Consider the following 22,488-nt stretch of genomic DNA (forward strand, 5'->3'; position numbering starts at 1 on the left):
AAAAAAGTGTGCCCTCTGAAGTCTATGAATGGGGCAGAGCTTTGTGACAGTTCTTGGATCCAAGTTTGTGGTTGGATGCTTCAACTAAAAAAAAAAAAAAAAAAAAAAAAAAATTTTTGAACGGCGTTTATCGATTGTTATTGAACCAGCCAGCCCTGTTATACTAGTAGCAATGTGCTGCATAACTACAGTCATTATGTAATTCAGGTAACAGCTTAAAAAAAAAAAAAAAAAAAAAACTTTAATTGAATACCTTTTATAAAAGTTTATTGCAGTACATGCTGATCTGTGCTCTAGGTATTTCTAGAATAAAAATGGAGGTGCAGATAGTAACTCTGCACAAGTCATTATCCCAACTAATCCTTGCAGCTGACATTTCAGTAGCTCAGACAGGCATTGTCATCTCGGTTTAGCTTTAACTATACGTTAAGTGTCAAAGGTGATCTTTTGAAGCAATTACCCAAACTAGACTTTAGCACCTAGACCGGTGTCAGATGGTTATTAGTTTTGTAGCAAGTTGCTCATTTGAGACGTATGGCCTATACTTGAGATTTGAAGCTCTGAAGTAAACTGTAATTATGCACCGACAACATTTTAAGCTGCAAGACCCTTAAAACACAGACCAAGATAATTTAAAAATTGTTACATTTCCAAACAAATTTAGAAACGGGATCCATTTCTGAAGATATCTGCTGAAGTTGACCTTTTACTTTGAAGATTGCTTATCAAGTTTAGACAAAACTCACTGAATAAAAGCAAATACACAAAGACCAATGAGAATCCAGAGGGTTGGATTTATTTGGTTTGGTTAACACTTTGTCTTAAACAAGACAGCAAAACATGCAGGAACTACAACAAAGCCAAAAGGTTTCTATAGTAACTGTTGAACAATGAATGAGCAATTTCATGCAAAAGGCTTATTTCTAAGTTTCTGAAAGCAAGATATTAATGTCCCCAGACAGAAGACTTTCTAATGGAGTTCTGGACGGATTTAGCTGCTCTCTTTGCCGAGAGTGTGTTTGTCAAACAGGTACTCCGCCATGCCGTTCTGAGGAGCTCCCATGCGCCGCAGGTTGCTCACCCAGTCTCCCAGCTCTTTGATAGACTTCACCTGCTCATCAAGGTAGTGAGTCTCAATGAAGTCGCACAACTGAAAAGACAATGAGATCAGAAAAGATTTAGTCTTCATAAAGTGGCAACGCTTAACTAAATGAGGGGGGACGACCCAAATCAATTTAGCTTTTAAAATACTCACATGTGGGTCATTGTGAGTGGAGCAAAGCTTGTGCAAGTCCAGCAGTGACTGGTTCACACTCTTCTCAAGCTGCAGGGCACATTCAAGAGCTTCGACACCACTGCCCCACTCATCCCTGTCTGGCTTCTGTAAAACAAAGAGCAGCAGAGCAGTGAGACACTCGATGTAGGAAACCAGGATCAGATCGAGACGGTCCTCTTAAAGCGGGCTTCCAGTTTAACGTTTTTACTTCAATCTGAAGGGGTTGGCTTGTGTGGCCAGAGAAGATAAGCTGCACTTCATGCCCACACCCTCGGTATCTTTTAGCCACTCCCAAAATTTGTTAGCCAACAATTCCCACAAGTAATCCAACATCTCAAAAAGACAATTTTTTTAATACCTTGACGTCCTGCAGGAAAATCCTTCCTCCCCTCTGGTTCTGCAGCTTCATCAGCTTTTCAGCATGCTCACGCTCCTCATGGGACTGATGACGGAAGAACTTGGCAAAGTTGTGCAGTGCCTGATCATCCCGGTCAAAGTAGTAACCCTGAAAGAAAGAAACGATTGATAAATAAAAATCTTCCAACACATGATTAATCCAAAATTACCAAAACAATATAAAGAAATAAACCAAGAAGTGGGTTGAATTTATACAACTCGTTACACACACCTCAAATAAAACGTTGGGTTAAAAACCACCACGTCACATTTACTCAGATTCTAGTCAAACCAAAAGTTTTATTACACCAGCCACCCCCATCCAGCTTTATCTGCATTCTAAGAAACACCTGCACACAAAACCTTCACGCTTCCCCAATCAAATATAAATGTTGCCATAGAAAACTAGACTGATATACATGGTTCCTCTTTCAGGTAACCAGTTAAAAACACCTGTTTCAACACACAAACTTCCCCCCAAATGTCTGTTTACTGCAGCTGCTTCCATTTCCCCTCGGATAATCCGATTAGGACTCTCACCATGGACAGGTAGACGTAGGAGGCGTACAGCTCCAGGTTGATCTGCCTGTTGATGGCAGCCTCGCAGTCCTGATGGAAGTTGTGTCTCACCTGGGAAGTCATGGTTCTGCAACACAAGAGTCCAATTAAAATAAATAAAGCAACAGGACACTTGGGAGGGAAAATACACCCATGTTAGTCGACGTAAGCCTTTTAGATAATTGGGAAAAAAAAAAAAAAGTCTAGCAATTAAAAAAATAAAAGGCCAGGTTATATAATAAGTCCCCAGAGCTGCATGAAAAAAAAAAAAAAAAAAAAAAAAAAAAAAAAAAAAAAAAAAGGGCCAGGCTGCTGTGCGCCATGGAGCGCCATAAACCCGTAAGGCGCTTTTGTGCCAAATGTCCCATGAGCAAAGCCAATGTGGTGGGAAAAAAATAAAAAGTTAAGACAAAAAAAAGGGGACCATTTGTTAAGAATCCATTACATGGCCAACATACAAGCACGGACATCGTTTAGTCCCGTGTCGTTTCTTACCGTCTTTTGAGGAGGTCGCCGCTCTTGGTTGCGTTGTTAGCAAAACAAGCTGGTTAGCTCTCAGGCGAAGCGGAGGATCAAACGTAGCTGGCGGTGCCTAAAGTTTCAGCTTCGGGACGGAAAGCGGAGTAGAAACAGCTGCTTTAAATGTTGGGGCCTTTGAGACAGTTAAAGGTTGCCGTTCAAGCACTGTTGAAGCAGGTAACCTTCACCGTCCGTTAACCAGGATGAACTGTGGGGGATACGTGCAGAGCGTCGGTAAATAAAGGGATTAGACGTGACGTCATGACGGAAAGGGGCGGGGCCTTTTTGTAACGGAGATCCAGCCTGTTCACTTTTGAAGACTATTTTATTTGTTTTTACTATTATTTTTTATTAAAAGTTCTAGCTAAAATGTGACATATTCTGTTAAAGTCACACCCATAAAATATAATAATAAATAATATTTAAGTTGTATTTCCAGTTTAATGTATTTGCTTGTTTAAAACGTAATGTGACCAGTTTTAAACATTAAATTAAGCTTTATATATTTTCTTGCTCAAGGGTAAATATATATATATATATATATATATATATATATATATATATATATATATATATATATATATATATATATATATATATATACATATATATATATATATACACTCACTACTCGGGATGGTACCTAATTCCCGAAAGTACTTTTTGATTACAACATTTTAATACCATAAATGCTGTGGTTTTTAAAAACAACATCAACTATTTGATAGACTCATGTCAACGTTTTTCTTTTCTCGCCTTTATTTAGTTTAGGAATCAAAACTGTTTCAGGATGTCAAAGGGATCGAGGCTGGGTGTGAACTTTGCCAGGACCCAGGCCAAACAGGCTAATGACACATTTTTGATGACTCACGTTTGAGCGCGTGAGGCTGCTCAGATGATCTGTGGTTTGTGTAACAACGGCGTTCACGCATTTGAAAAAAGTTAGAATTGAGTAACTGATGTGGTGACACGCCATAACCTGTCCAAATGAATAGGCCTCAACTATTTATTGTGGTGTTTTATGGTTATTTGGTCAATAACAGAAATGTATGGTTAAATAAAACCTGGTAAATATAGCCAGATGTGCAGGTTAGGTGAGTATTTGAAGAGAAGAATCCAAAATTGAGCATGTCTGCAGAGACAGCTGACAAACCATAAATTTTAGTATTTGATGTGAGATTTAAATGGATTACTAATACTGTATTTGCTTGTGCTCCGTACCCAAATGGCCCAAGGCCTGTTACAGCTGAGAAGCACCTGTAGATGAAACTGTGGCTGGGAGGGCCATAAAAGCAGCACACCCAGTCAGACATGGTTACTTAAAAGCCACATCTATTAAAACTAGTTCGTTTTATAACTGATGTTGCTGTGAATAAAGTACACAATGGCTTACTATTTTACACCTATAATTCATGACACATGGCTTGTTTCAACCATTTCTAAGGAATAAATCTATGCCTCTGTGTCGTTTTCCACAAATTATGGTTTATTTTGATATAAACGTCGTGATTCTTTTTATTATAGCCATATTGTTCTGAAAACCTCACTATTTTGAAACTTATTTTAACTAAAAAGCAAATCAAAGTACCGAAAGTCACATAAGCTTCAGGCCCTCTTTATTACGTTTAAGGAAAAAGTAGCCGCTAACATGTATTAAGAAAGATATTTAACATGTCTAAAGTAAGATTGCGGATGACTCAACAGATTTTTTTTGTAATCGTACCTACGAGTTGTTAGCTCAGGTTTCTGCATTCATCAGTAAATAATGCAGGTATTCTTAGAACAAGTTACTAAATTATTCAAAAAGCTGAAATTTCCAAAACAAAAGGATCTTTTACGTCACGTTGTTCACAAGTGACGCCACCTAGTGTCCAAAATGTATTGCTGCATGCATATAAAGCCGGATTTGCCCAGGAATCTAATCAACTGAACACGATGTGCGCCAGCGCCTTCTAATCCAGTTCGCGAAAATTAAAACACTCGGTGCCACATTATTCACTGATGGAATATTATTACAACATGAGTTTCTGTGAACATTTCACAACAGAGACAGGCAATATTTTCAGTTTTAACAAACTTTATTTATGACATAAAAATATTTTAGTCAAAGAGGCCGAATCCCATGTCGTCATCAGACTCCTCAGACTCTTCTTTCTTCTCTTCCTTCTTCTCTTCGGCAGCTGCAGGACAAAATTTTAACATGTTTCAATCCAAAGAACACAAAACAGATTTTATTTTACGAAAAGCGATCAAGATATGCTTTTACTACAACATAGTAATAAAATGTAGCATCAACTATATTAACTATATGATTTGTACACAACAGCTCAACGTCATTTTCTGGGTTAATAAATTGTAATAAAAGTAACTAATTTGCATTTAGATCTAACAGCGCTTGAGACAAATAAGGTGCTGATGTAAAATGCTCACCTGCAGCAGGAGCAGCAGCGCCACCTGAGCCAGCGGCTGCAGAGCTGGCAACAGCTACAGCGCCACCTGATGGCACACTGGCCAGCTTGCTGTAACCTGAAGGCAAGAAAGGTTGGAGGGGGGAGATAAAAAGTACAGGTGAACAATGAGACACGACGAGAAAAAAAACACCTGTTACAATGGGCATCTTACAGCATTTCCGTGGATTGTTTATGCTTTGAAGTTATTGTTTCAATTACAACAAGTGTCCACCGTTAATTAGGGTTTATAGAAGATTAAGTAAAAAGAAAAACACTGAAATGTAATAGCATCAATCAAAAGATGACTTCACAGAACCAAGTACACACCACCGTTTCTTGGTTGCAGTCACCAAAAACAATGGTTATGCAATCAAATAGTAACTCCAGTGTGTATCATGTGATTAAATAGGCAAAAAAGAAAACATGGAATGCCTAAAAGCTGTTTTTGGCACTAAAACGCCACAGCTACTGGGGTTATTATCAAGAAACAATGGAAAATGTCTAGAGATCAGTTCTTACATTAAACCCATATGTCACAATCATATTTGTCCAAACAAGCGTACCTTTGTTTTTTTTTTTACCGGACACTGAAACGAAGAAGAAAATTGAAGAAAACAAACGTACCTGTGGCAATCACCTCGTTCACATTCTTCCCCTGGAGCTCTGAGACGACCTGTTAGAAACAGAAATAAACATGAACACCTGTTCAACTGCAGGTGAGACCAAAGTCACCGATTCCATGCGGCGGTGTCTCTGTACCTTGTTCAGACGGCTGTCATCAGCCTCGATGCCAACGCTCTCCAGGATCTTCTTGATGTCCTTGGCCTCCGGGTTATCATTGCCTCCCAGGGTGGCGAGCAGGTAAGCGGCGACGTAACGCATCCTGAAACACAGCCGGACATTTAGATATTGCTCCACTTTTTTTTTTCCTATCATTTATTTACTCAATTTGTTACTAGTTGCTTCATGAATGGATTTGCATTTTTCTCTGAGGGAAGCAGAGAGGCACTCGTTTTAGTTGAGGGTTTTATAATGACCCAAATGTCAGGATTCATGTAAATCAGTTTAAGCATGGAGAAGGTGAAGATTACAAGGGAATAATACTTCTTTTATTAATGTTTTTAAATGAAAACTAGTTTCACCCATATATCATGAAGGTTTATGCTATTACAAATACGTTTTAACTATCTAAAGATCATCGGATAATGGTGGCCTGTAAAATGGCCTGTAGAACGCTCATCGGGCGCCACACAGAAGCTGCCCACTGCTTCTTAAGAGGTACGGGTTAAATGCAGAGGACTGTACTATGTGTCGTATGCACAAAGCTGCAAGGACAAGATTATTAATGTACGTCAATACATATGTATATAGTCACCGTGAATGTACATAAGACATCCTAAATCTCTGCTTTATTTCCTTTTTGTATTTTTATTTTTCTTATTTTTTGATCCACTGTATATACATATGGACACACTGTATATACCTGATGCACCTTTTCCTCCTTTTGATTATTGATTACTGAGCAGATGTTAAAAGTGTCTCCAATGTGAGATCAATAAAGCCCATCTTATCTTATTGAGTATCATAATCTGGAGCAGAGGATCCCAAACCTTTTAGCCTGCGACCCTAAAATAACAGTGCCAGGTACTGCTGACACTCTTTTGGTGGGTGGGATTTTTCCAATTTTTGAGGGAAAATTATAAGAAAAAAAAAGTCAGATGTTGAAAATACACTTGTAAAATTATGAAGAATGCAGCCTTCCTTATGCGTTAAAATGAGGAATGTTGAGCATCTTGTAAAGTTATACTCTGGTTCCGATTTCACAAAGAAATACAAAATATCTTAAATCGGCATCACCTGGGAACCCCCTGATCTAGAGGCCTTTTTTCATGACCTACAATTTGTCAACGAGACGAGCTTTTATTAGCGATTTCTATCTGATTTAAATAAACCCACATGTGACAGAACAATCTGAAATAGCGACGGGAATAAGAAGATCCGTCTTTCAGTGATCGGGGAGCATGCGTCTCCCTCTCTCTGCCACAAGCTAACAGAGCAGCCGCTCCGCTCAGAGTAAAACGCATTAAATCTGGCGGAAACGCCGCTTTTCGGCGCTTAACGCGGCCGGAGCCGCAAGATAGTTTTTTTATTTAGCTATCGGGACTATTTTCATAGAGAATACTGCTTTTTTTTGGATAAAAAAAGGACACTCACTTGAGCTAAGAAGGACAGCGCGTGTTCACTACGAGGGTAGCACGGGCAGAAAGGACGTGACGTCATTGGAGGAAGGCGGAAAAGGGTTTTCTTCTTCGTGAGTGGTGGAATGTAACCCGCCATGACTCCTGCTGCACCGGAGTTTGTTTGCGATTTCTTTTCACATACAGCAGGGGCCATAGACATATATAAAGAGTATTATATTATGTCTTATATTATTTATGACATAATATATCTTATCTTATCTTATATTATTATTATATATATTCTCTTATATTATATCTATGGCAGGGGCGTCTAAAGTGCAACACTGGGGGACTTTTGTGGCCCCTGAACTGATTTTGTGTTAAAACTAGATCTACGCTGATTTAGACACCCCTTTTCAACTAAAAATATAACTGATTTGTTTAATTAAAATTATCTTATTTTGTAGAAAATTCACAGCATAATTTTTTTTTCTATTTTAATTAATTTTTTGGCCCTCAAGTACTTTTGACCTGACAACTTAGGCACTCATGCTGAAAAGTTTGGACACCATTCATTTTGAGCTTCTTCTTAAGTAGGATCTGTTTTGTAAATTCCAACTTACACGAGAAACTAAATACAGAATTTTAAATGTGGGCATTTTTTTCTTTTTATTTGACAAACTGATTATGATTGTCTTTATTGTTGACTGTTGATTGCTGACGTAGACTTTTGAAATAGAGAAATCATTCTTGAATCCATGAGTTTTTAAAAATCAGTTTCTGGGCTTTTTTTCTCTTTTTTGCGAAACATTATTTCTCAGAAAACATTTCCCAAACATCTTTTAAACATTAAACAAAAGTAACAGCCAAGAAACCTATTGGATCATTCTTGATGTGGTCTTTAAGGTCACACAAAAGTGACCTTCAGAAATCATTCTACACATTACCTTTCTTTTAAGCAGCTTTATTCTGCTAAATTCTTTTTAAATAAATCAGTAAACAAACAATAATATCAATGTTTCGCAAGGATTTGAGTCCTGCTTTGCTTTCTCAGCTTTCACATTAGATATTTAATTGTATTTTTTAACAAAAGATTAGCTGTGACACTACAGAGGACCACGTACTTTCTTCAGACCTCCCTTTCCTTATTTAAACCATAACATTTTTATCTTTTCGCACCAGGTGAATGTGTCTTAAAACATCAAGTTAACTAAAATCAGTGTTTTTTTTTTTTTTTTGCTGCTCATTAGTGTTGCTGCTGATCCGGCCTACTCCCCCTTCTTCACTGCTGCTGCTATGTTTGCTATGAGTTGTGATTTGCTTTGGTTGCCAGAAAAGCTAAAGTGATGCAGCCTCTGCAACAGATGGGAATCTGTACTGTAAGAAAACAGCAGCTGGGCCACGCGCTTCAGTATTAACAACCAGCTGCACTTGTTGCACTCGGTTACAGACAAACAGCTCCGATTAGCTGCTGCGCTTCTGTTGAGACTTCAGTCTTAGAAACATTTACAGCACATATAGATCCCTCAGAGTAAAACTGCTTCTTTAAACACACCCACACACAGAGGTAATGCTTTGAGATGACTTGTAGTCAAACACACGGCACCAATAATGTTAACAGGAAAAAGATCATTTTGGTCAGTAGGTCAAACACAACAGTGCAATAACTTATTTTCCTGTAAATGGGGCACATACACTTGATTTTTACTCACACCCAGTAATCTTTACCTCTTTAAAAAGAGGTTTGTCCAAAATGAATAAATATTAAGCTTATATATATATATATATATATATATATATATATATATATATATATATATATATATATATATATATATATATATATATAAAACATGTCAAATATTTCAGCACATGACTTTCTCAGTACTTGATAGTGTTAGTACATGCACTGCAAAATTACATGTGAAACATTTTCCCACAGCCAGAAAACTGCTAGTTGTTGCAGCTAAATGCTGCACACGTCGGCATGTTTACGTTGTAATTCTGTGACAGTAGGGAGTAGCAAGATGGTGGCAAGTGACTTCAGTTTTTCGAGCCAATCAGCAATCCAGTGAATAAATAGAGATCAGTGCTTCTGTCATGCACGCCTCTGAGATAAACCAGTGCTTGCACTTGCTGGGGACTCTTGGGTGTCATGAAGGTTCATCACTTCTCCTCTTGATGATCTATTGAACTGATCTTTCAGCTACAATGACCCTAGAAGCAGTTTACCTTCACATGAAGCTATTTTGATGCAAAGCAGTGATGGCTGCACACCTTTTTTGCCAATAACAATAGCTAGCACAAGAAAATATAATTTTAAGCCAACCTGCCCCATCAGCAGATAAGTCTGCTGGTTAAGGCAAGAGTTGCAATGAAAGAAAAAAATACAAATCACTTAAATTTCAGAAATGTAATCACAATTTATTGGACTTTCTGATACAACTATGTTCATGTTCTACATCACAACATTTACATTTCACATCAATATAACACAGTAAATAAAACAAAACCAGACAACACAAAAGAACACAACACCATCTACTGATTATTAAATCAGAACTGACCAAGAGATCCTAAAACATGACCAACAATTTGAACAAATGTTCTGTGTTTGTTGTTGTTTTTTTTTTTTACAAAGAAAAGAACAGTTATTCCAGTGCTCAGAAAAGAAGCACCAATATTGGACCATATATCTCATTTGTGATTCAGAGCTTCCTTCTGGAAGGGCTGAGCTGATATTGCCCTGGTATAAAGTCAAAATGGAAGTACCAATCCCTGGCATCATTTGTATTTTTTTTTTTAGGAAAACCGCTTATAAAAATTGAGAAAAAATATCAAAAGAAAACCATTATAAAAAAATATTCTATTGACGTTTCAGATTTACAGACAAGGAAAACCTGTAAAAAGTTGAACTCAGACAACGGGCACAGACATTCAGAGGAACTGTGACTATGCAGTGTCAACACCAAGTCTCTTTATGTTTACTTCTCCGATATAAACATGAATGTGTGTGAGGATTAAACTACGAGCTACTGCTGGACTTAACAGAATTAAGGAGCAAAGTTTGTTCTACTTTAAGACTTTTATTTACACTCGACCCAAAAGCAAACTTCAAATAAGCTACAAACCGATGTCTTTATAGCCACTCTTTGAAACGAGAATTATATGCAATCTTCTATTTAGCTTTAAAGATTTGTCATTTATAACTTAGAAAAAAACAAACAAAAAAAACCCAAAATGTTCTAAGTAATATGAAAACATTTAAAATATTAACTTCCAATATTTCCACCAATTCATGGATACTACCTTATAATAAAACTCATGAATGATTAATAGTAAATAATGTCGTTATAAATAAATTGTAAATCACTTATAAACCATTATAAAGCAGTCATAGGAAATTAGTTAGTGGGCGAATCAAGGTAAAAGGATCTGTTTCCTAACCCAACAGTGAAACTACATTGTTTGAAATACCAGCGTATTATTTATAAAGTCATAAATAATAACTACAGTATATAGAACTATTTTATAAGGACTGTCTTATTATAAAGTTGTACCCATTTAAAAGTTATTTTTTTGTACTTATTTTCTACTTGCAGCCCAAAAAATGAAGTTATATCAGATCAGTCTGGACGGCAAGTTACATCAGCAGACTCCTTTCTGACTACATCTTTACCACACCCTGCTAAATATCGCTTAGTAGAAAACTACCTGCTCTGGACTTTAACCATCTCCAATTAGACTTTACGTTTCAGATTTTAAGTGTAAATTCAGCTGCGGATCAGTTTAGTAATGATGTAGTAAAGCTGTGTAACTCCCATTGTGTCACAGTACACCTGTCATGTTTCATTTTTTCATTCTTTCAATGTTGTTTGCTTGTTTTGCACCAGTAGGTTTTATTTCCAAAGTTTGTAAAATGAATTTGCATAGATAATTGATTTACATTTAGCCAGTTCCATTTTTTTTTTTTTTACATTTTGCCCAGCGATTAGGCTTTTTCCCCCCTCCACAAATGTTGTGAAATCTAAGAGCGTAGCCATTACATAAAATGGCACTGTGTGCAAAATGTATCATTTATGCAATTTGTTAAATGTTAACACCCCCTTTATGAGTACCTGTCACTATATCAGAATACTATGTATAATCGGTACCCAAAATGTGCCAAATAACACTTTTATTAGTCGATTCAGAAACTACTAGTGGACTGTTTTAGCGGGAGCTGTCCTATTTAACACCTGGTTTAGTAAAGACCACAAAAATATAACACCAAACTGTACATTCAATGATCAAATTTCATGCACCCACCACTCAGAAAAACTATGACTATTTACATTGGCTTTATGTCTGTCATGAGAGAACATGCTAAAAATTAGAGGTTAATTTAACTAGATCTATGTTCATTTTGAATAAAACGAAACCTTAGCACTACTTTGTTATTAAAAGTCATTATCTCCTAACGAGCTGTTAAAGCCACTTAATCGTCTGTTTCCTTCATTGAGATTAATCCGAGCTCCTAGTGTTGCTCTAGTGTCCCAGAGATGCAGCCTATCGATCCTGAGACAACTGTATGGCTTGGACGACTAAAACGTACCTTAGAAATATAGAAGAAAAAAATCTCTGCTAATAAATCTGATCTGGTTTATGTTGAGTTTTTAAGACAGTTTTAATCTTAAAATTAACTTTTATTTTCCTTCACTGGAATATTTAAGAAACTGCTAATCTCACTTATGCTGTTCTAGTTACTCAGAAGAGATTTTACTAATTCAAATAATTCCCAACATAAAACATTTCATCATATACAGGATTGAAGAATGCAAAGACTTCAGGAATACAAAGTATTAGTTTACATGCAGTGATGTAGCTGTAAATGGAGTGCTCATTGTATGAGATTAGTGACATTTTGGACCTTAATGTGTGAAAAGAAACATTTGAGAACATATGTTATTTGGAAATAACATTCATGCAAGAGAGAAACAAGGCCAAGACAGTTTTAAGAACATTATTGATTACATTATTTACTGCTGCAACTACTTCAAGTTTCTTCTGTTTTTGTTTGTCAACCCTTTAATGATTTATAATTTAATCAACTATTGGGGGGAAAAAAAAGGCAAAATGAAGTCAATGTGAAATTAAAATGTTCACTTTTGCATTAAAAGCAATGGGAAAATTGCAGAGAATCTGCCTGAACGCTTTTTTTTTTTTCTTATTTAAAACGTTGGGTTAAAATCCGCTTTTTTTTTGCTTCAAAACGTAGCAAAGAAATACTGCAATAAGTGTTTTTGGTTGTGAACAATCGAATTTCCAACAGGCTTTCTAAAATAAACACAGGATCAAATATATCTGTATTGCTACTTCGACGATCACTTCACTGATAATCAAAGCCTCAAACAAATGTTAGTAGAAAATCTCCCAACTTTCTGTGCTGTTTCTGCCGTCACTGAATCAAAGAACCCTGAAAAACTAGGGAAAGTCCGAAAGCAGATCCAAGAAAGCGAACAAACCTCTACATTCATTATACTGTACATACATACCACTTTAAGGCTTGCTACTTGGTCATCAGAGAAATAGCTTAAACTGGAAGAAACCACCAAATAACAGGTCTGCTCTAAACTTGAAGCTGCTGGAGCACCGCTGTCGCCGTCTACAGTTTTACGTCAGACTGCCGCCAAATAAAGGAACCTCTACCATCATATTTAAGCACCTTTAAACTCCTGCAACATTTGCAGCTGATCACAACAGACAATGAAAATGCCGCGTGTTAGAACATTTTATACTAATACAAACATCAGCCGTATGGGGAGCTTAATGAGGTGTGAAGCATAGTGGTGGTAGTATCATGCTGTGGGACTGCTTTCTAGCAAACGCAGTCAGGAGGTGGTTCCTAGTAGGTAGTTATGAAATCTCTAGAAGCTAAAACTAGGACGAGAAGAGTGAAAACAGCCAGGCGATCCACATTTAAAACAAAAAAAGCAACAAAAAAAAAACAAAAAAAAAAAAAAACACCAAAATGCTGTATATTTTTGAGATTTTAGAAACCAAACTCACTGAAGATGAACAACATAGAGAAACTCATTGTTAGTGACAAACTGTGAGGTTCATATGTATGACGGGCGTACATTAATAATGATATGAGTGGAAACTGAACGGGTTATGTCTCGGTTCAGGCCGACTGCAGAGTTTGTCCCTCTGTCGGAGCCAAACTCTGAGAAATGTTCTGCTGTGAGGCTCAGTGGTGGCGCCGGCTCAGTTCTAGTCTTGCTGAGACTCCATTAAATCCCTGCTGGGCTTGTTACCGTGCAGTACAGTTGTTAAAAAAAAAAAAAGAAAAAAAAAAAGAAAGAAAAACTAAAGCTTGAGCCTTGACATTACAGCGATCTTACAGTATCTTTTTTTTTTTTAACGAAACCATTTTGAATTTCCCCACTGAGGGGCAATAAAGGTAATCTCTATTCCATTTCTATCTCAACTCCCAAGCTTTTCTATTGCTGTCATGTCTTTATGATGACATTAATCTAAAATCTATCATTTAAAGATTGCTCACAAAGTATTTTTAATATGATAAAAAAAGAAAGAAAACATACTATGTTGTTGTATTTCCTGCCACAAACATTTAATCACCAGTTCTTGTCTTTAAAATGTTAAAATAAAACAAAGTTTCCACAGCACATGACATAAACACGTTTGCCCTGAGGCACTTAATAGTGGCTGTGATAAAACAAATAAAAACCTCTTCTGGTAAAAAGGAGTCGCACAGTTTACCTCAAAACAACAACTCTGCATTCAAGTTGTCAAGTCACAGACAATCATAATCATTCTAGTGTATCTAGAGTTTTAGTGTCAAGTACAGTAACAGTGGTGAATAGTAAAATGCTACAGAGGAGCTTCGAAGCACTATGTACAGCACGTGTTAGAAATAACTAAAATTTGTCCATTTTTGTTTTAGTTTGCATGTGTGGAAGGAGTGAAGTGGTGGAATAAGTGGATAAAAAGAGAGACTAGAGCAGATAACCAAAATAACTAGACGAGGAGACCCACGGGAGCCGAGCAGGAAGCTGGAAGAATCCTACTGAGGATAGTTGTTCTGTTGCCGGCGCTTTGCCGACCTCATTTTCTCAAACCGTAACTCCATCTCGTCAAGGACTTTGGGCGTGTACCTTACAACCAGCTTCACTGTGCCCTGAGCGGCTTTCAGGAGTTCCACGGCTTTCTCGTGGTGCTCCCCCTCCACGCTCTGAGGAAACAGAAAATACAGAGATCTCACAAGCTGGACGAGTGCTTTTTGAAGGGAAACGATAAATCACTCATTTTACAGGACAAGCATTTAATGGGACAGAAGCTATGTGCGTCTGCAAATCAAAATATCATCGAATCGCTGTAATGCAATTCAACAGTTAAACTCCTATTATATAGATTTATTACTCACAGTGATGTATTTCAAGTGATTATTTTCATGACATATTTATTGAAAACATAAAATTCTGTTTCTGAGACAGCTAGTGTTTTTTTTTTTTAATACAGAAATTTTACGTTACAGCCTACACAGGAGTGCTGATGGTGGGTAATTCACAAAAGGTAAAGATTTCTGTATTTGAGCATATTACCGGAAAGTTGAGTGGAAGGAAAAGCTGTGGTGGGAAATGGTTCACAAGCAACATGGATAGCTGCAGCCTTGAAGGGACGGTGAAGTCAAATCATTCAAGAGTTAAGTTAGATTCACAATAAGCGGGGCTGAGACCCGGTTAGTGTTTTTAGAGAGATCCCACACAGTCGTATCCAGGACAACTGGGCCAATCCTGGTGTAAAGCTTGACCATAATAGGATGCCAGAAATGTCTCACCTGGGTTTAGGACAAACAAAGAACTGGACTGCTGTGATGAGACATGGAAGAAGAGTTGCTTAAAGTACAACGTGAAGCTTTCAAAGTCAGTGATGACCTCCTCCAGGCCACCCTGCACTAAGGCACCGATTCATGCAAAAGGATATCTGGCAAATAGAGTGCACATACTGCACGCTGTGTGGCCATCCTTTTTAGTAGTTAAAAATCCTTCTTTACCTTTACCTATCCTGAGTAAACCTGAATTTTTGGTTTTCCAAAATCAACAAGATTAACAGAAACACTTCAAATATATCAGTGTGATGAGAGTTCCACTTGACTTGAATTACTGAAATAGACTGCTCCCTTTTAACAAGTTGTCTCAGATCTTATTTTGGGCACATCTTCAGTACCAGAAGAACAAAAATCCCTTTCAGTCTGAAGGGAAACTGCGCTCGTCATTCTTGTGTGTACGCCTCGTCTGATTCCCTCTTTCAGATGTCAAATGGAGAAACGGTTCGTCGGGTTCTTGTTACTGCTGAAGACTTTGATTTTATTTGTGTCTGCAGCTGGTACCGACGATATAGAGGCCTAACTCCCACGCTAATTAAATCTTTTGCAAGGCCCTCTTGCTCACGCCTGTGCTTTGAGGAACATTGTCTGTCCACGCAGTTCTCTACAAACTTTCGAACTCTGCTTTAGAGAAGGCTAAACCTTTGAATTTCCCTTAGTGCCCTGAACGTACCACCCCGTTCACAGAGAGAAGCTGGTCGCCTCTTTTAAGGCCTCCGTGACGGTCGGCGATGCCTCCTGGGATGATCCGCGAGATGTAAATCGGCGAGTTTTGCTCCTTTCCGCCCATTATGTTAAATCCCAGGCCTTCTTCCGTCTTGGGCAGTTCCACCACACGCGGATGTGAGTGTCCCTCGCTTGCTGCAAAAGCTGCCACGGTGGCCTAAAAGAAAGCAAACGTACTCATTTAGCCGTTTCGACGGGAAATGTGAACTGCTGCAATAGGAATTAAAGATTAGAAAGCGGCCCTGGGTTTACCTTCGCTGTGGCGTTGGCTCTGACCTCAGGACTGCTATTGATGTCCACAGTTTCATACACATGTTCATAAACCTAAAGACGCATTAAAACCATACCAGATGATTAAAGCAACGCAGGAGAGAAAAGAGGCCATACGGTTCAGTGTTTAAAGCGCCTCACTTCTCTGACAGCGTTGCAGAATTCACTCTGCAAGACCCTCTGCAGCGCCTGCAGCTTCTGAGGAGGAACCTCCCCGGTTCTCTGCAGCTTGTCCAGCAGCTCGATGGCACGGTTGATATCTGCCAAACCAGAAAACATACACAGCAGCATCACAGTTCAATATTCACAAGTGATAAAATAAGGTTCATGTGGGAACAGCATGCGCTCAGCCTCAATGCACCGAGCTGAAGAGAATGAAGACAGCAGAAAAGACAGAGGGCTCGCCTACTGTGATGCAAATATTGGGAGGTTTTTGAAACGGCATGTTTTCCAGACACCAACAATACATTTATTTATTGCCAAAAAATTATCTGGAAAGGTTATTTTAGGACTTGGGCTGTTTCTAGAAGCAGTAGAGAGCCAAATGGAAGTACAACAAAGTGTTCGAATCAAATTTTATTGAAACTAATAGATTATAATATTACATAATAATAATACATTTATTGTTTATAATGATACAATAAACAATTAGAATTGTATAATACAATAATTCAGTAATACATTTGAATTTATCTGTATTGTATTGGTTCAGATTATAACTCTTTCCTCTTGATTTTATACCCAACTACATTAGAAGAAATGGAAATGAAAATCCTGCGCTGGTGTTGAAGAAATTATTCTGTCTGATTTATACAAACATAGAATCGAGCCTTGTCTGAAATTAGATCAAAAGCTACAAAAGGCAATAAATAACATTGGACTAAATAAATTGGAAGTGTTTTGCCTTTTGAAGATCTCGGCGTGGCAAACAAAATGTACAGTAGGTTGCAAAAGTGACCCCCCCCCATGGCTTTTTGCCTATTTTGTTACACTGAAACCTGTTGTTTTTTTAAATGTTATTTTAAGTGATAGAGCAGCACAAATAAATCTAAATTGGTGACGTGAAATGAAAAAAAAGTTTTAGGAAAGAAAACTGAAAACTGGCCTGTGCATGTGTGTCCAACCCCTTTGCTTTGAAGCACCTAAAAAGTTCTGTTGCAACCAATTACATTCAAAAAAATCATATAATTAGTAAAAATGAAGGCTGCCTCTGTGCAATCTAAGTGTCACATGACCTGTCAGTATAAACACGTCTTTTCTGAAAGGCCCGAGAGGCTGCAGCACCACTGAGCAAGAGGCATCAAACCATGAAGTCCAAATAGCTCTCCAAACAAGTCAGGGACAAAGTTGTTGAGAAGTTACAAGTCAGGGTGGAGTTACATAAAAAAAAAAAACATCCAAATCTTTGATGTTCCATCACCTTGAAATGGAAAGCACCAAGACGCAGAGACTGGGCAAGGAGGGCATTAATCTGGTAGGCAGTACAGTGACTAAAGGTAACCCTGAAGGAGCTGCAGGGCTCCACAGCAGAGACTGGAGGATCTGTCCATAGGACCACAATAAGCTGTAGACTCCACAGATATGGGCTTTAAGGAAGAAGAGCCAGAAAAAGACATAACTTAGTGTCCAAAACAAGAAGCCATGTCTTGAGTTTGCAAAACCTGGGCCAGTCTGCCTGTGATTTTAAAACCAGGTGATACGGTGACTTCTGACAGTCACCATATATCCTGGTTTTTACTTTTTCTGCTCAGTGATCAGTTCTACGACAAATATATTAGTAAATCTTTTTTTTACATTGTTGGAATCTTTTCAATTCCTCAATTGTTTCCTCAATGGTAAAGTTGGGCACCGGACCAGGAAAACAACATAGTTTGTTTAATTACTGTCCTTGCCAAACACCCAGATCAAGCCATTTAGTTTTTATGTTATGTTTTATTACACAGAAAAAGGATTAAGTCTTGACTCTGTGTTCTTTACCACTCTATTAAATCAAGTTGCATAAGCAAATCATAAACCCTGTTTTCATTGACACAAAGAAAAGTGAATTCTTTTCACTTTGTTGATTTTATCTTGTTTGTTTTAATGTCTGGATCCTCTCGCTACGTTACTGCACTACAGGAGCAGACGGCCCGACCAACTAACCCGCTGACGTTAGCCGGTATACTTCTTTTGTTTTGTAAAAATTTAAACTGTAAAAAAGTGCAACATGCTACGACTATTTAAGCAGCGGCAGAAACATCTGTAGCTCTTAGGTATTAGATAAAAGCGACTGAGTCATAAAACACACCTCTGTGTTAACACTAGGGCTGCAAGATCTCAGAAAACCTAATGATTGGCATATAGTCGTTGTTGGAGACGATGATAAGATAAGATAGGCTTCATTGATCTCACATTGGAAAAATTCACTTGACAAATCGGCTCAGTAATCAATATTCAAAACAAGGTGCCAAAAGTAGGAAAAAGGTGCATCAGTTATACACAGTGGATCAAAAAAAAAGAAAAAGTGGTGCAGTGGTCCTCAATTCCAGTCCTCGGCAGCCGGTGTCCTGCAAGTTTTATTTGTTACTCTGCGTCAACACACCTGTAAATAATCAGGTCATTAGCAGGAGGACTCTGGAGAACTTGATTGCACTTTGTCTTGTTACTGACATGTGCAAATAAACTTGCCTTGCCTTGCCTTACTGAGGCGATAATTCAGCCATTTGATTTAGGGACACATCTAAAGGTTCCAGGACACCGGTCCTCGACATAGGGTGTGATTAACCCACATGTTTCCCACTCATCTCCTTGTTTTCCTAATTCAAATTTCTTAAGCATATCCTCGACTGAAATCTATGTTGGGTTCAGGCATCAAGGTGCGGCAATTCGAAATTAAACTACAGATTTAAATGCACGTCCTCTGAAATACGACAGTCAACCAAATATTGCATCCAGCAATTGCAATAATGCACGCATTACTACTGAGACGAGGAGGGTGACTTGGTATAATGTGCGGCTCTAGTTAATACCATGCCACTACAGTGATCCTACGAGAATCTCAAAGTCGCCCATGAATTTTTGAATGTTTGTATTTTTTTTTTTTATATTCTTATGTTTTTCTCATTTTCTTTTTGATCCACTGTATATAATTGATGCACCCTTTCCTACTCCTGACTATTGAGCCGATGTGACCAGTGAATTTCTCCAATGTGAGATCAATAAAGACTATCTTATCCTAATTTTGTTTAGATCTTGAGGAAAGGTTTTTGTTATTTGCTACTTTAATAGCAATTGGCAACAAGCCCTGTTATTTCTTCTGTTTTCCGCAGGTCAAGTTACTGTACAGGTGTGTTTAAAGGTGCTGCTGGAGCAAGAAATCAATCATTTAACATTACTTAAATCACTTCAATGGCGTCCGGTTAGCTGTCATCAGCTCTAGAAGCAATTCTCTGGCAAACATCCTTCAGAAAAGGCCAGAAAACAGCAACAACAAACTGTTCCCTATGAAGTCTTATTTTTTTTAATTGGCTTTCATTTTACTGCATTTTATTACTGTAAGGCATCTTTAAACGTGTTGAAGTTTGAGGTGACAAAATTAAAGATATAATTGCCTCTTTACGGGCGTAATTTGCAGGTAAAAGTGTTCGTTTATTCAAAGTGCATTTGGAGTGTTAATCCTTCTGTCTGCTTGTAACGATGAACACATTTTGATTAGTGAGACTTGGTTTTTCTACATGACTTCACCAGACCAGCTGGGCTGGGCTATCACTCTGTTGTCAATATTAGCTAGTTAGCCAGTGTGAATTAAACAACATGACGCCGTATTTAAACACCGCTTGGCCAAACCAAGTCGACTTAAATGGTCCACGAGACGCCTTTAACGCTATGTGTGCAACCAAATAACACAACATGGACGCGAAGGCAGTTTTAGTTTTATTCAAGAGATTGCTAGCTAAGCTAGGCCGAGATCTTTCTCGAATAACGAGAGCTAACTAGCTAATTATTGTTACCTCTTTCCAATCGCACAGGCTCACCAAGAGATGCCATTCTCCAAAACAGAGGTTGGACGGTCTTGGGGTGATATGACGCTTTGGGGAGAGTTTAAGGAAAACTAAATTTGGTAATCCTGACAAACGTTTCGTGCGCTTAACTGAGACGGTAAATCAGATTAGCTAAGTTAGCACGGCTAGGCTAGCTGCCAGTGATGTGGTGCGTTCAGGTAAACCTCGGACCGAGGAGCGCCCAGTCAAAAACCGCTGTTCCTTTCTTGGGGGTTTCATAGAGTTACATTTATGTCTTGTGGTATTTAAGCGTGCGAGCTTGTTTCTTTGATTTCTTAACAATCTGGGCTCGTATATATTTTTTTAAAGTGAGCTTGATGCACCAGAATCAATCTTTGATGCGCATATATCCGGTTATTCCGTTTGCACCTTCCATATTAACCATATAGTGTTTCTTAACCGCAATCCGGGTTAAGAACTGATTGTAAAATTGTAACTATAGAATAAATGTGTTCTTAATAAAGTTGAAAAATAGGTTTTGTTCTAATAAAACGGAACTCTTAAAATGAAAACTCTGCTGTCCCCCAGAGGACGATTCGTTTCTTTACTGCCCTCCTGTGGCCAATTATAGCATTGCTGTACATTCAAGTCCATCAGAATTACTCTTGCTGCTACTGCATCGCTCTCTGTAGGCTACAACTTGGAGCATGAATCATTTCTGACCACATCACATCTAGTGAAGAAACACAAACATTTTGCTTTGGACAGATGATTAAAAAAAAGTGCTGCAACATTGATTATTGGGAAATCTCCACAGTCCCAACAGAATTTAAAATATGTGCAGCAGCTGTAATTGTTGTTCCTCTTCTAGACTGTATTCATCTCTTCGGCTACACCCCCAGCTTAAGCCCTTCCACTCCCATTATAATTTCAAAACCTTTTGGTGCCTATTTCATAAAATACTATATTTCTGTCAGCAGATACGGGCCTCACTCTGACGACTTGTGTAAGAGATGTGTAATTAGGACGTGGCAGTTTTCTTTCATTTGTAAATTGTTGCAACGAAAACAGCCCGAGGTTCATACCCCTGAGAACTGGAGCACTTACCTTATCGAGTAAGAATCCCAGTGTTTGATTCATTGTTCCTTTTTTTTTTTTTTTGACAAGGATGTGTTTGCACTTGAGTTTGACAAAATTTGCCCCTAGCTCCATCTTAAACTGAAACTTCTTGAAAACGGATGGCTTTTCTACTCGCATCACAATGGCTTTGTGGCCATGGTGAGAAAAAAACATTATTCTGGGGTGGAAAATACATTTAATCTGGTATCGTCAAAGAATCCTTCCAGGACCGTATGTAAAGCTGATCAGCTCTTCCCTTTTAGTGTCAGCTTTTTCATTGGCAACACTTACCTTTCAGTTGGAGAGAAAAGATTAAGTGTTTGGGATATGTACAGGAAGCTGCTGATGAAACATGAAAAAAACGTGCTCTTTCCAAATATTTTCTCGCAGGGGACAAATGCAGTGTGCTTCTGTCCCAGTGGAACCTTAAACTGTGACGTTTAAACTTGGCATGCGATGCTGTGAGGAGTTTCTGCTGAAGGGGATGTTCCAGTCGTCTCCCAGATGTCGAGGACGGCCCTTACTTCCGCTCACAGCGAGTGTCGAGCTGGGTACGATCTGTGACAACGGTTCTTTTGAAGGTGGTTCAAAGATGGGATTACCTTTTGCACTCATAACAAAATCTTGGGTGTATATGTATAATGTACACAAACGTATGGGTGGCTGAATCCATCACTGTCGACCTCAGGCATGCCTGGTGTGTACTCAAGGCCTACTTGTACTAGTCTGCACTTGAAGGTGTAGGCACGTTTTTCCCGATGTTCAGGGCCTGGAGCCGTGAAGTTTCTTACTCGCATGTGAAGTGATCATTAGGAAAAAGAGGTATTAAAAAAAAATATATAAAGGGACAATTAATTGTGTTGCGTCACCGTGTTGGAGGAGAACATTTGCCTTGTTTATCACCAAAGACTGTTTTCTTACTTTCTCCATTATTCTACGGTTCTCTTCCAGCAGCTTATAAAAAATGAACCCTCTTAAGTAGCTCCACAGGTTGTCATAAAATATGTTGTTGACGATGATTTTGACCTTTTTAGGACAAAACCAGGCCTTCTCAGCGGCTCATTTGCTACATAAGAAGAGTTAACCTGCCTAAAGATGCACCGTGGAAACTGTATTGACATTGATT

At 38.2% G+C, this 22,488-nt stretch overlaps 3 protein-coding genes across 5 annotated transcripts; all 3 read right to left on the reverse strand.

The window, feature by feature from the left end:
• Positions 1-774: 774 nt before the first annotated feature.
• fth1a (ferritin, heavy polypeptide 1a) lies at positions 775-2,971 on the reverse strand. Its single transcript, XM_012850769.2, has 5 exons — positions 2,726-2,971; positions 2,213-2,318; positions 1,635-1,781; positions 1,256-1,381; positions 775-1,150 (listed from the first exon to the last, which is right to left on the reverse strand). Exons 2-5 carry the CDS (start codon positions 2,312-2,314, stop codon positions 992-994), a joined length of 534 nt encoding a protein of 177 aa, XP_012706223.1. The 5' UTR covers positions 2,315-2,318; positions 2,726-2,971; the 3' UTR covers positions 775-991.
• Positions 2,972-4,806: 1,835 nt separating this feature from the next.
• On the reverse strand, positions 4,807-7,537 carry LOC105916325 (60S acidic ribosomal protein P2). The gene is made up of 5 exons (XM_012850771.3): positions 7,414-7,537; positions 5,959-6,082; positions 5,824-5,872; positions 5,180-5,275; positions 4,807-4,929 (listed from the first exon to the last, which is right to left on the reverse strand). The coding sequence occupies exons 2-5, from the start codon at positions 6,079-6,081 to the stop codon at positions 4,850-4,852; spliced, it is 348 nt and encodes a 115-aa protein (XP_012706225.1). The 5' UTR covers position 6,082; positions 7,414-7,537; the 3' UTR covers positions 4,807-4,849.
• Positions 7,538-9,777: 2,240 nt separating this feature from the next.
• On the reverse strand, positions 9,778-20,461 carry lin7c (lin-7 homolog C (C. elegans)). Of its 3 annotated transcripts, none has more exons than XM_012850768.3 (5): positions 20,277-20,461; positions 16,405-16,523; positions 16,246-16,317; positions 15,941-16,150; positions 9,778-14,613 (listed from the first exon to the last, which is right to left on the reverse strand). In XM_012850768.3, exons 1-5 carry the CDS (start codon positions 20,287-20,289, stop codon positions 14,446-14,448), a joined length of 582 nt encoding a protein of 193 aa, XP_012706222.1. In that variant the 5' UTR covers positions 20,290-20,461; the 3' UTR covers positions 9,778-14,445. The 3 variants fall into 3 exon arrangements, with proteins under 3 accessions (XP_012706222.1, XP_012706221.1, XP_012706220.1); XM_012850767.3 differs by having other exon boundaries at positions 20,253-20,461; XM_012850766.3 differs by having other exon boundaries at positions 16,405-16,532; positions 20,253-20,461.
• Positions 20,462-22,488: the final 2,027 nt, after the last annotated feature.

The sequence above is a fragment of the Fundulus heteroclitus genome, unplaced genomic scaffold (assembly GCF_011125445.2).
Source record: "Fundulus heteroclitus isolate FHET01 unplaced genomic scaffold, MU-UCD_Fhet_4.1 scaffold_38, whole genome shotgun sequence".
Classification (NCBI taxonomy): Eukaryota; Metazoa; Chordata; class Actinopteri; order Cyprinodontiformes; family Fundulidae; genus Fundulus; species Fundulus heteroclitus.

Excerpts from the sequence above, each read along its gene's own strand:
- fth1a (XM_012850769.2), bottom strand. The coding sequence starts at position 2,314 with ATGACTTCCCAGGTGAGACACAACTTCCATCAGGACTGCGAGGCTGCC. Across the intron at positions 1,782-2,212 it reads CCTACGTCTACCTGTCCATG|GGTTACTACTTTGACCGGGA; the intron begins GTGAGAGTCCTA and ends TCTTTCTTTCAG. Across the intron at positions 1,151-1,255 it reads CCACTCACAATGACCCACAT|TTGTGCGACTTCATTGAGAC; the intron begins GTGAGTATTTTA and ends TTGTCTTTTCAG.
- LOC105916325 (XM_012850771.3), bottom strand. The coding sequence starts at position 6,081 with ATGCGTTACGTCGCCGCTTACCTGCTCGCCACCCTGGGAGGCAATGAT. Across the intron at positions 5,276-5,823 it reads GAACGAGGTGATTGCCACAG|GTTACAGCAAGCTGGCCAGT; the intron begins GTACGTTTGTTT and ends TCTTGCCTTCAG. Across the intron at positions 4,930-5,179 it reads CGCTGCTGCTCCTGCTGCAG|CTGCCGAAGAGAAGAAGGAA; the intron begins GTGAGCATTTTA and ends TTTGTCCTGCAG.
- lin7c (XM_012850766.3), bottom strand. The coding sequence starts at position 20,289 with ATGGCATCTCTTGGTGAGCCTGTGCGATTGGAAAGAG. Across the intron at positions 16,533-20,252 it reads GCCTGTGCGATTGGAAAGAG|GTTTGGCAGATATCAACCGT; the intron begins GTAACAATAATT and ends GTATGTTTTCTG. Across the intron at positions 14,614-15,940 it reads TTCTCTCTGTGAACGGGGTG|AGCGTGGAGGGGGAGCACCA; the intron begins GTACGTTCAGGG and ends CTGTTTCCTCAG.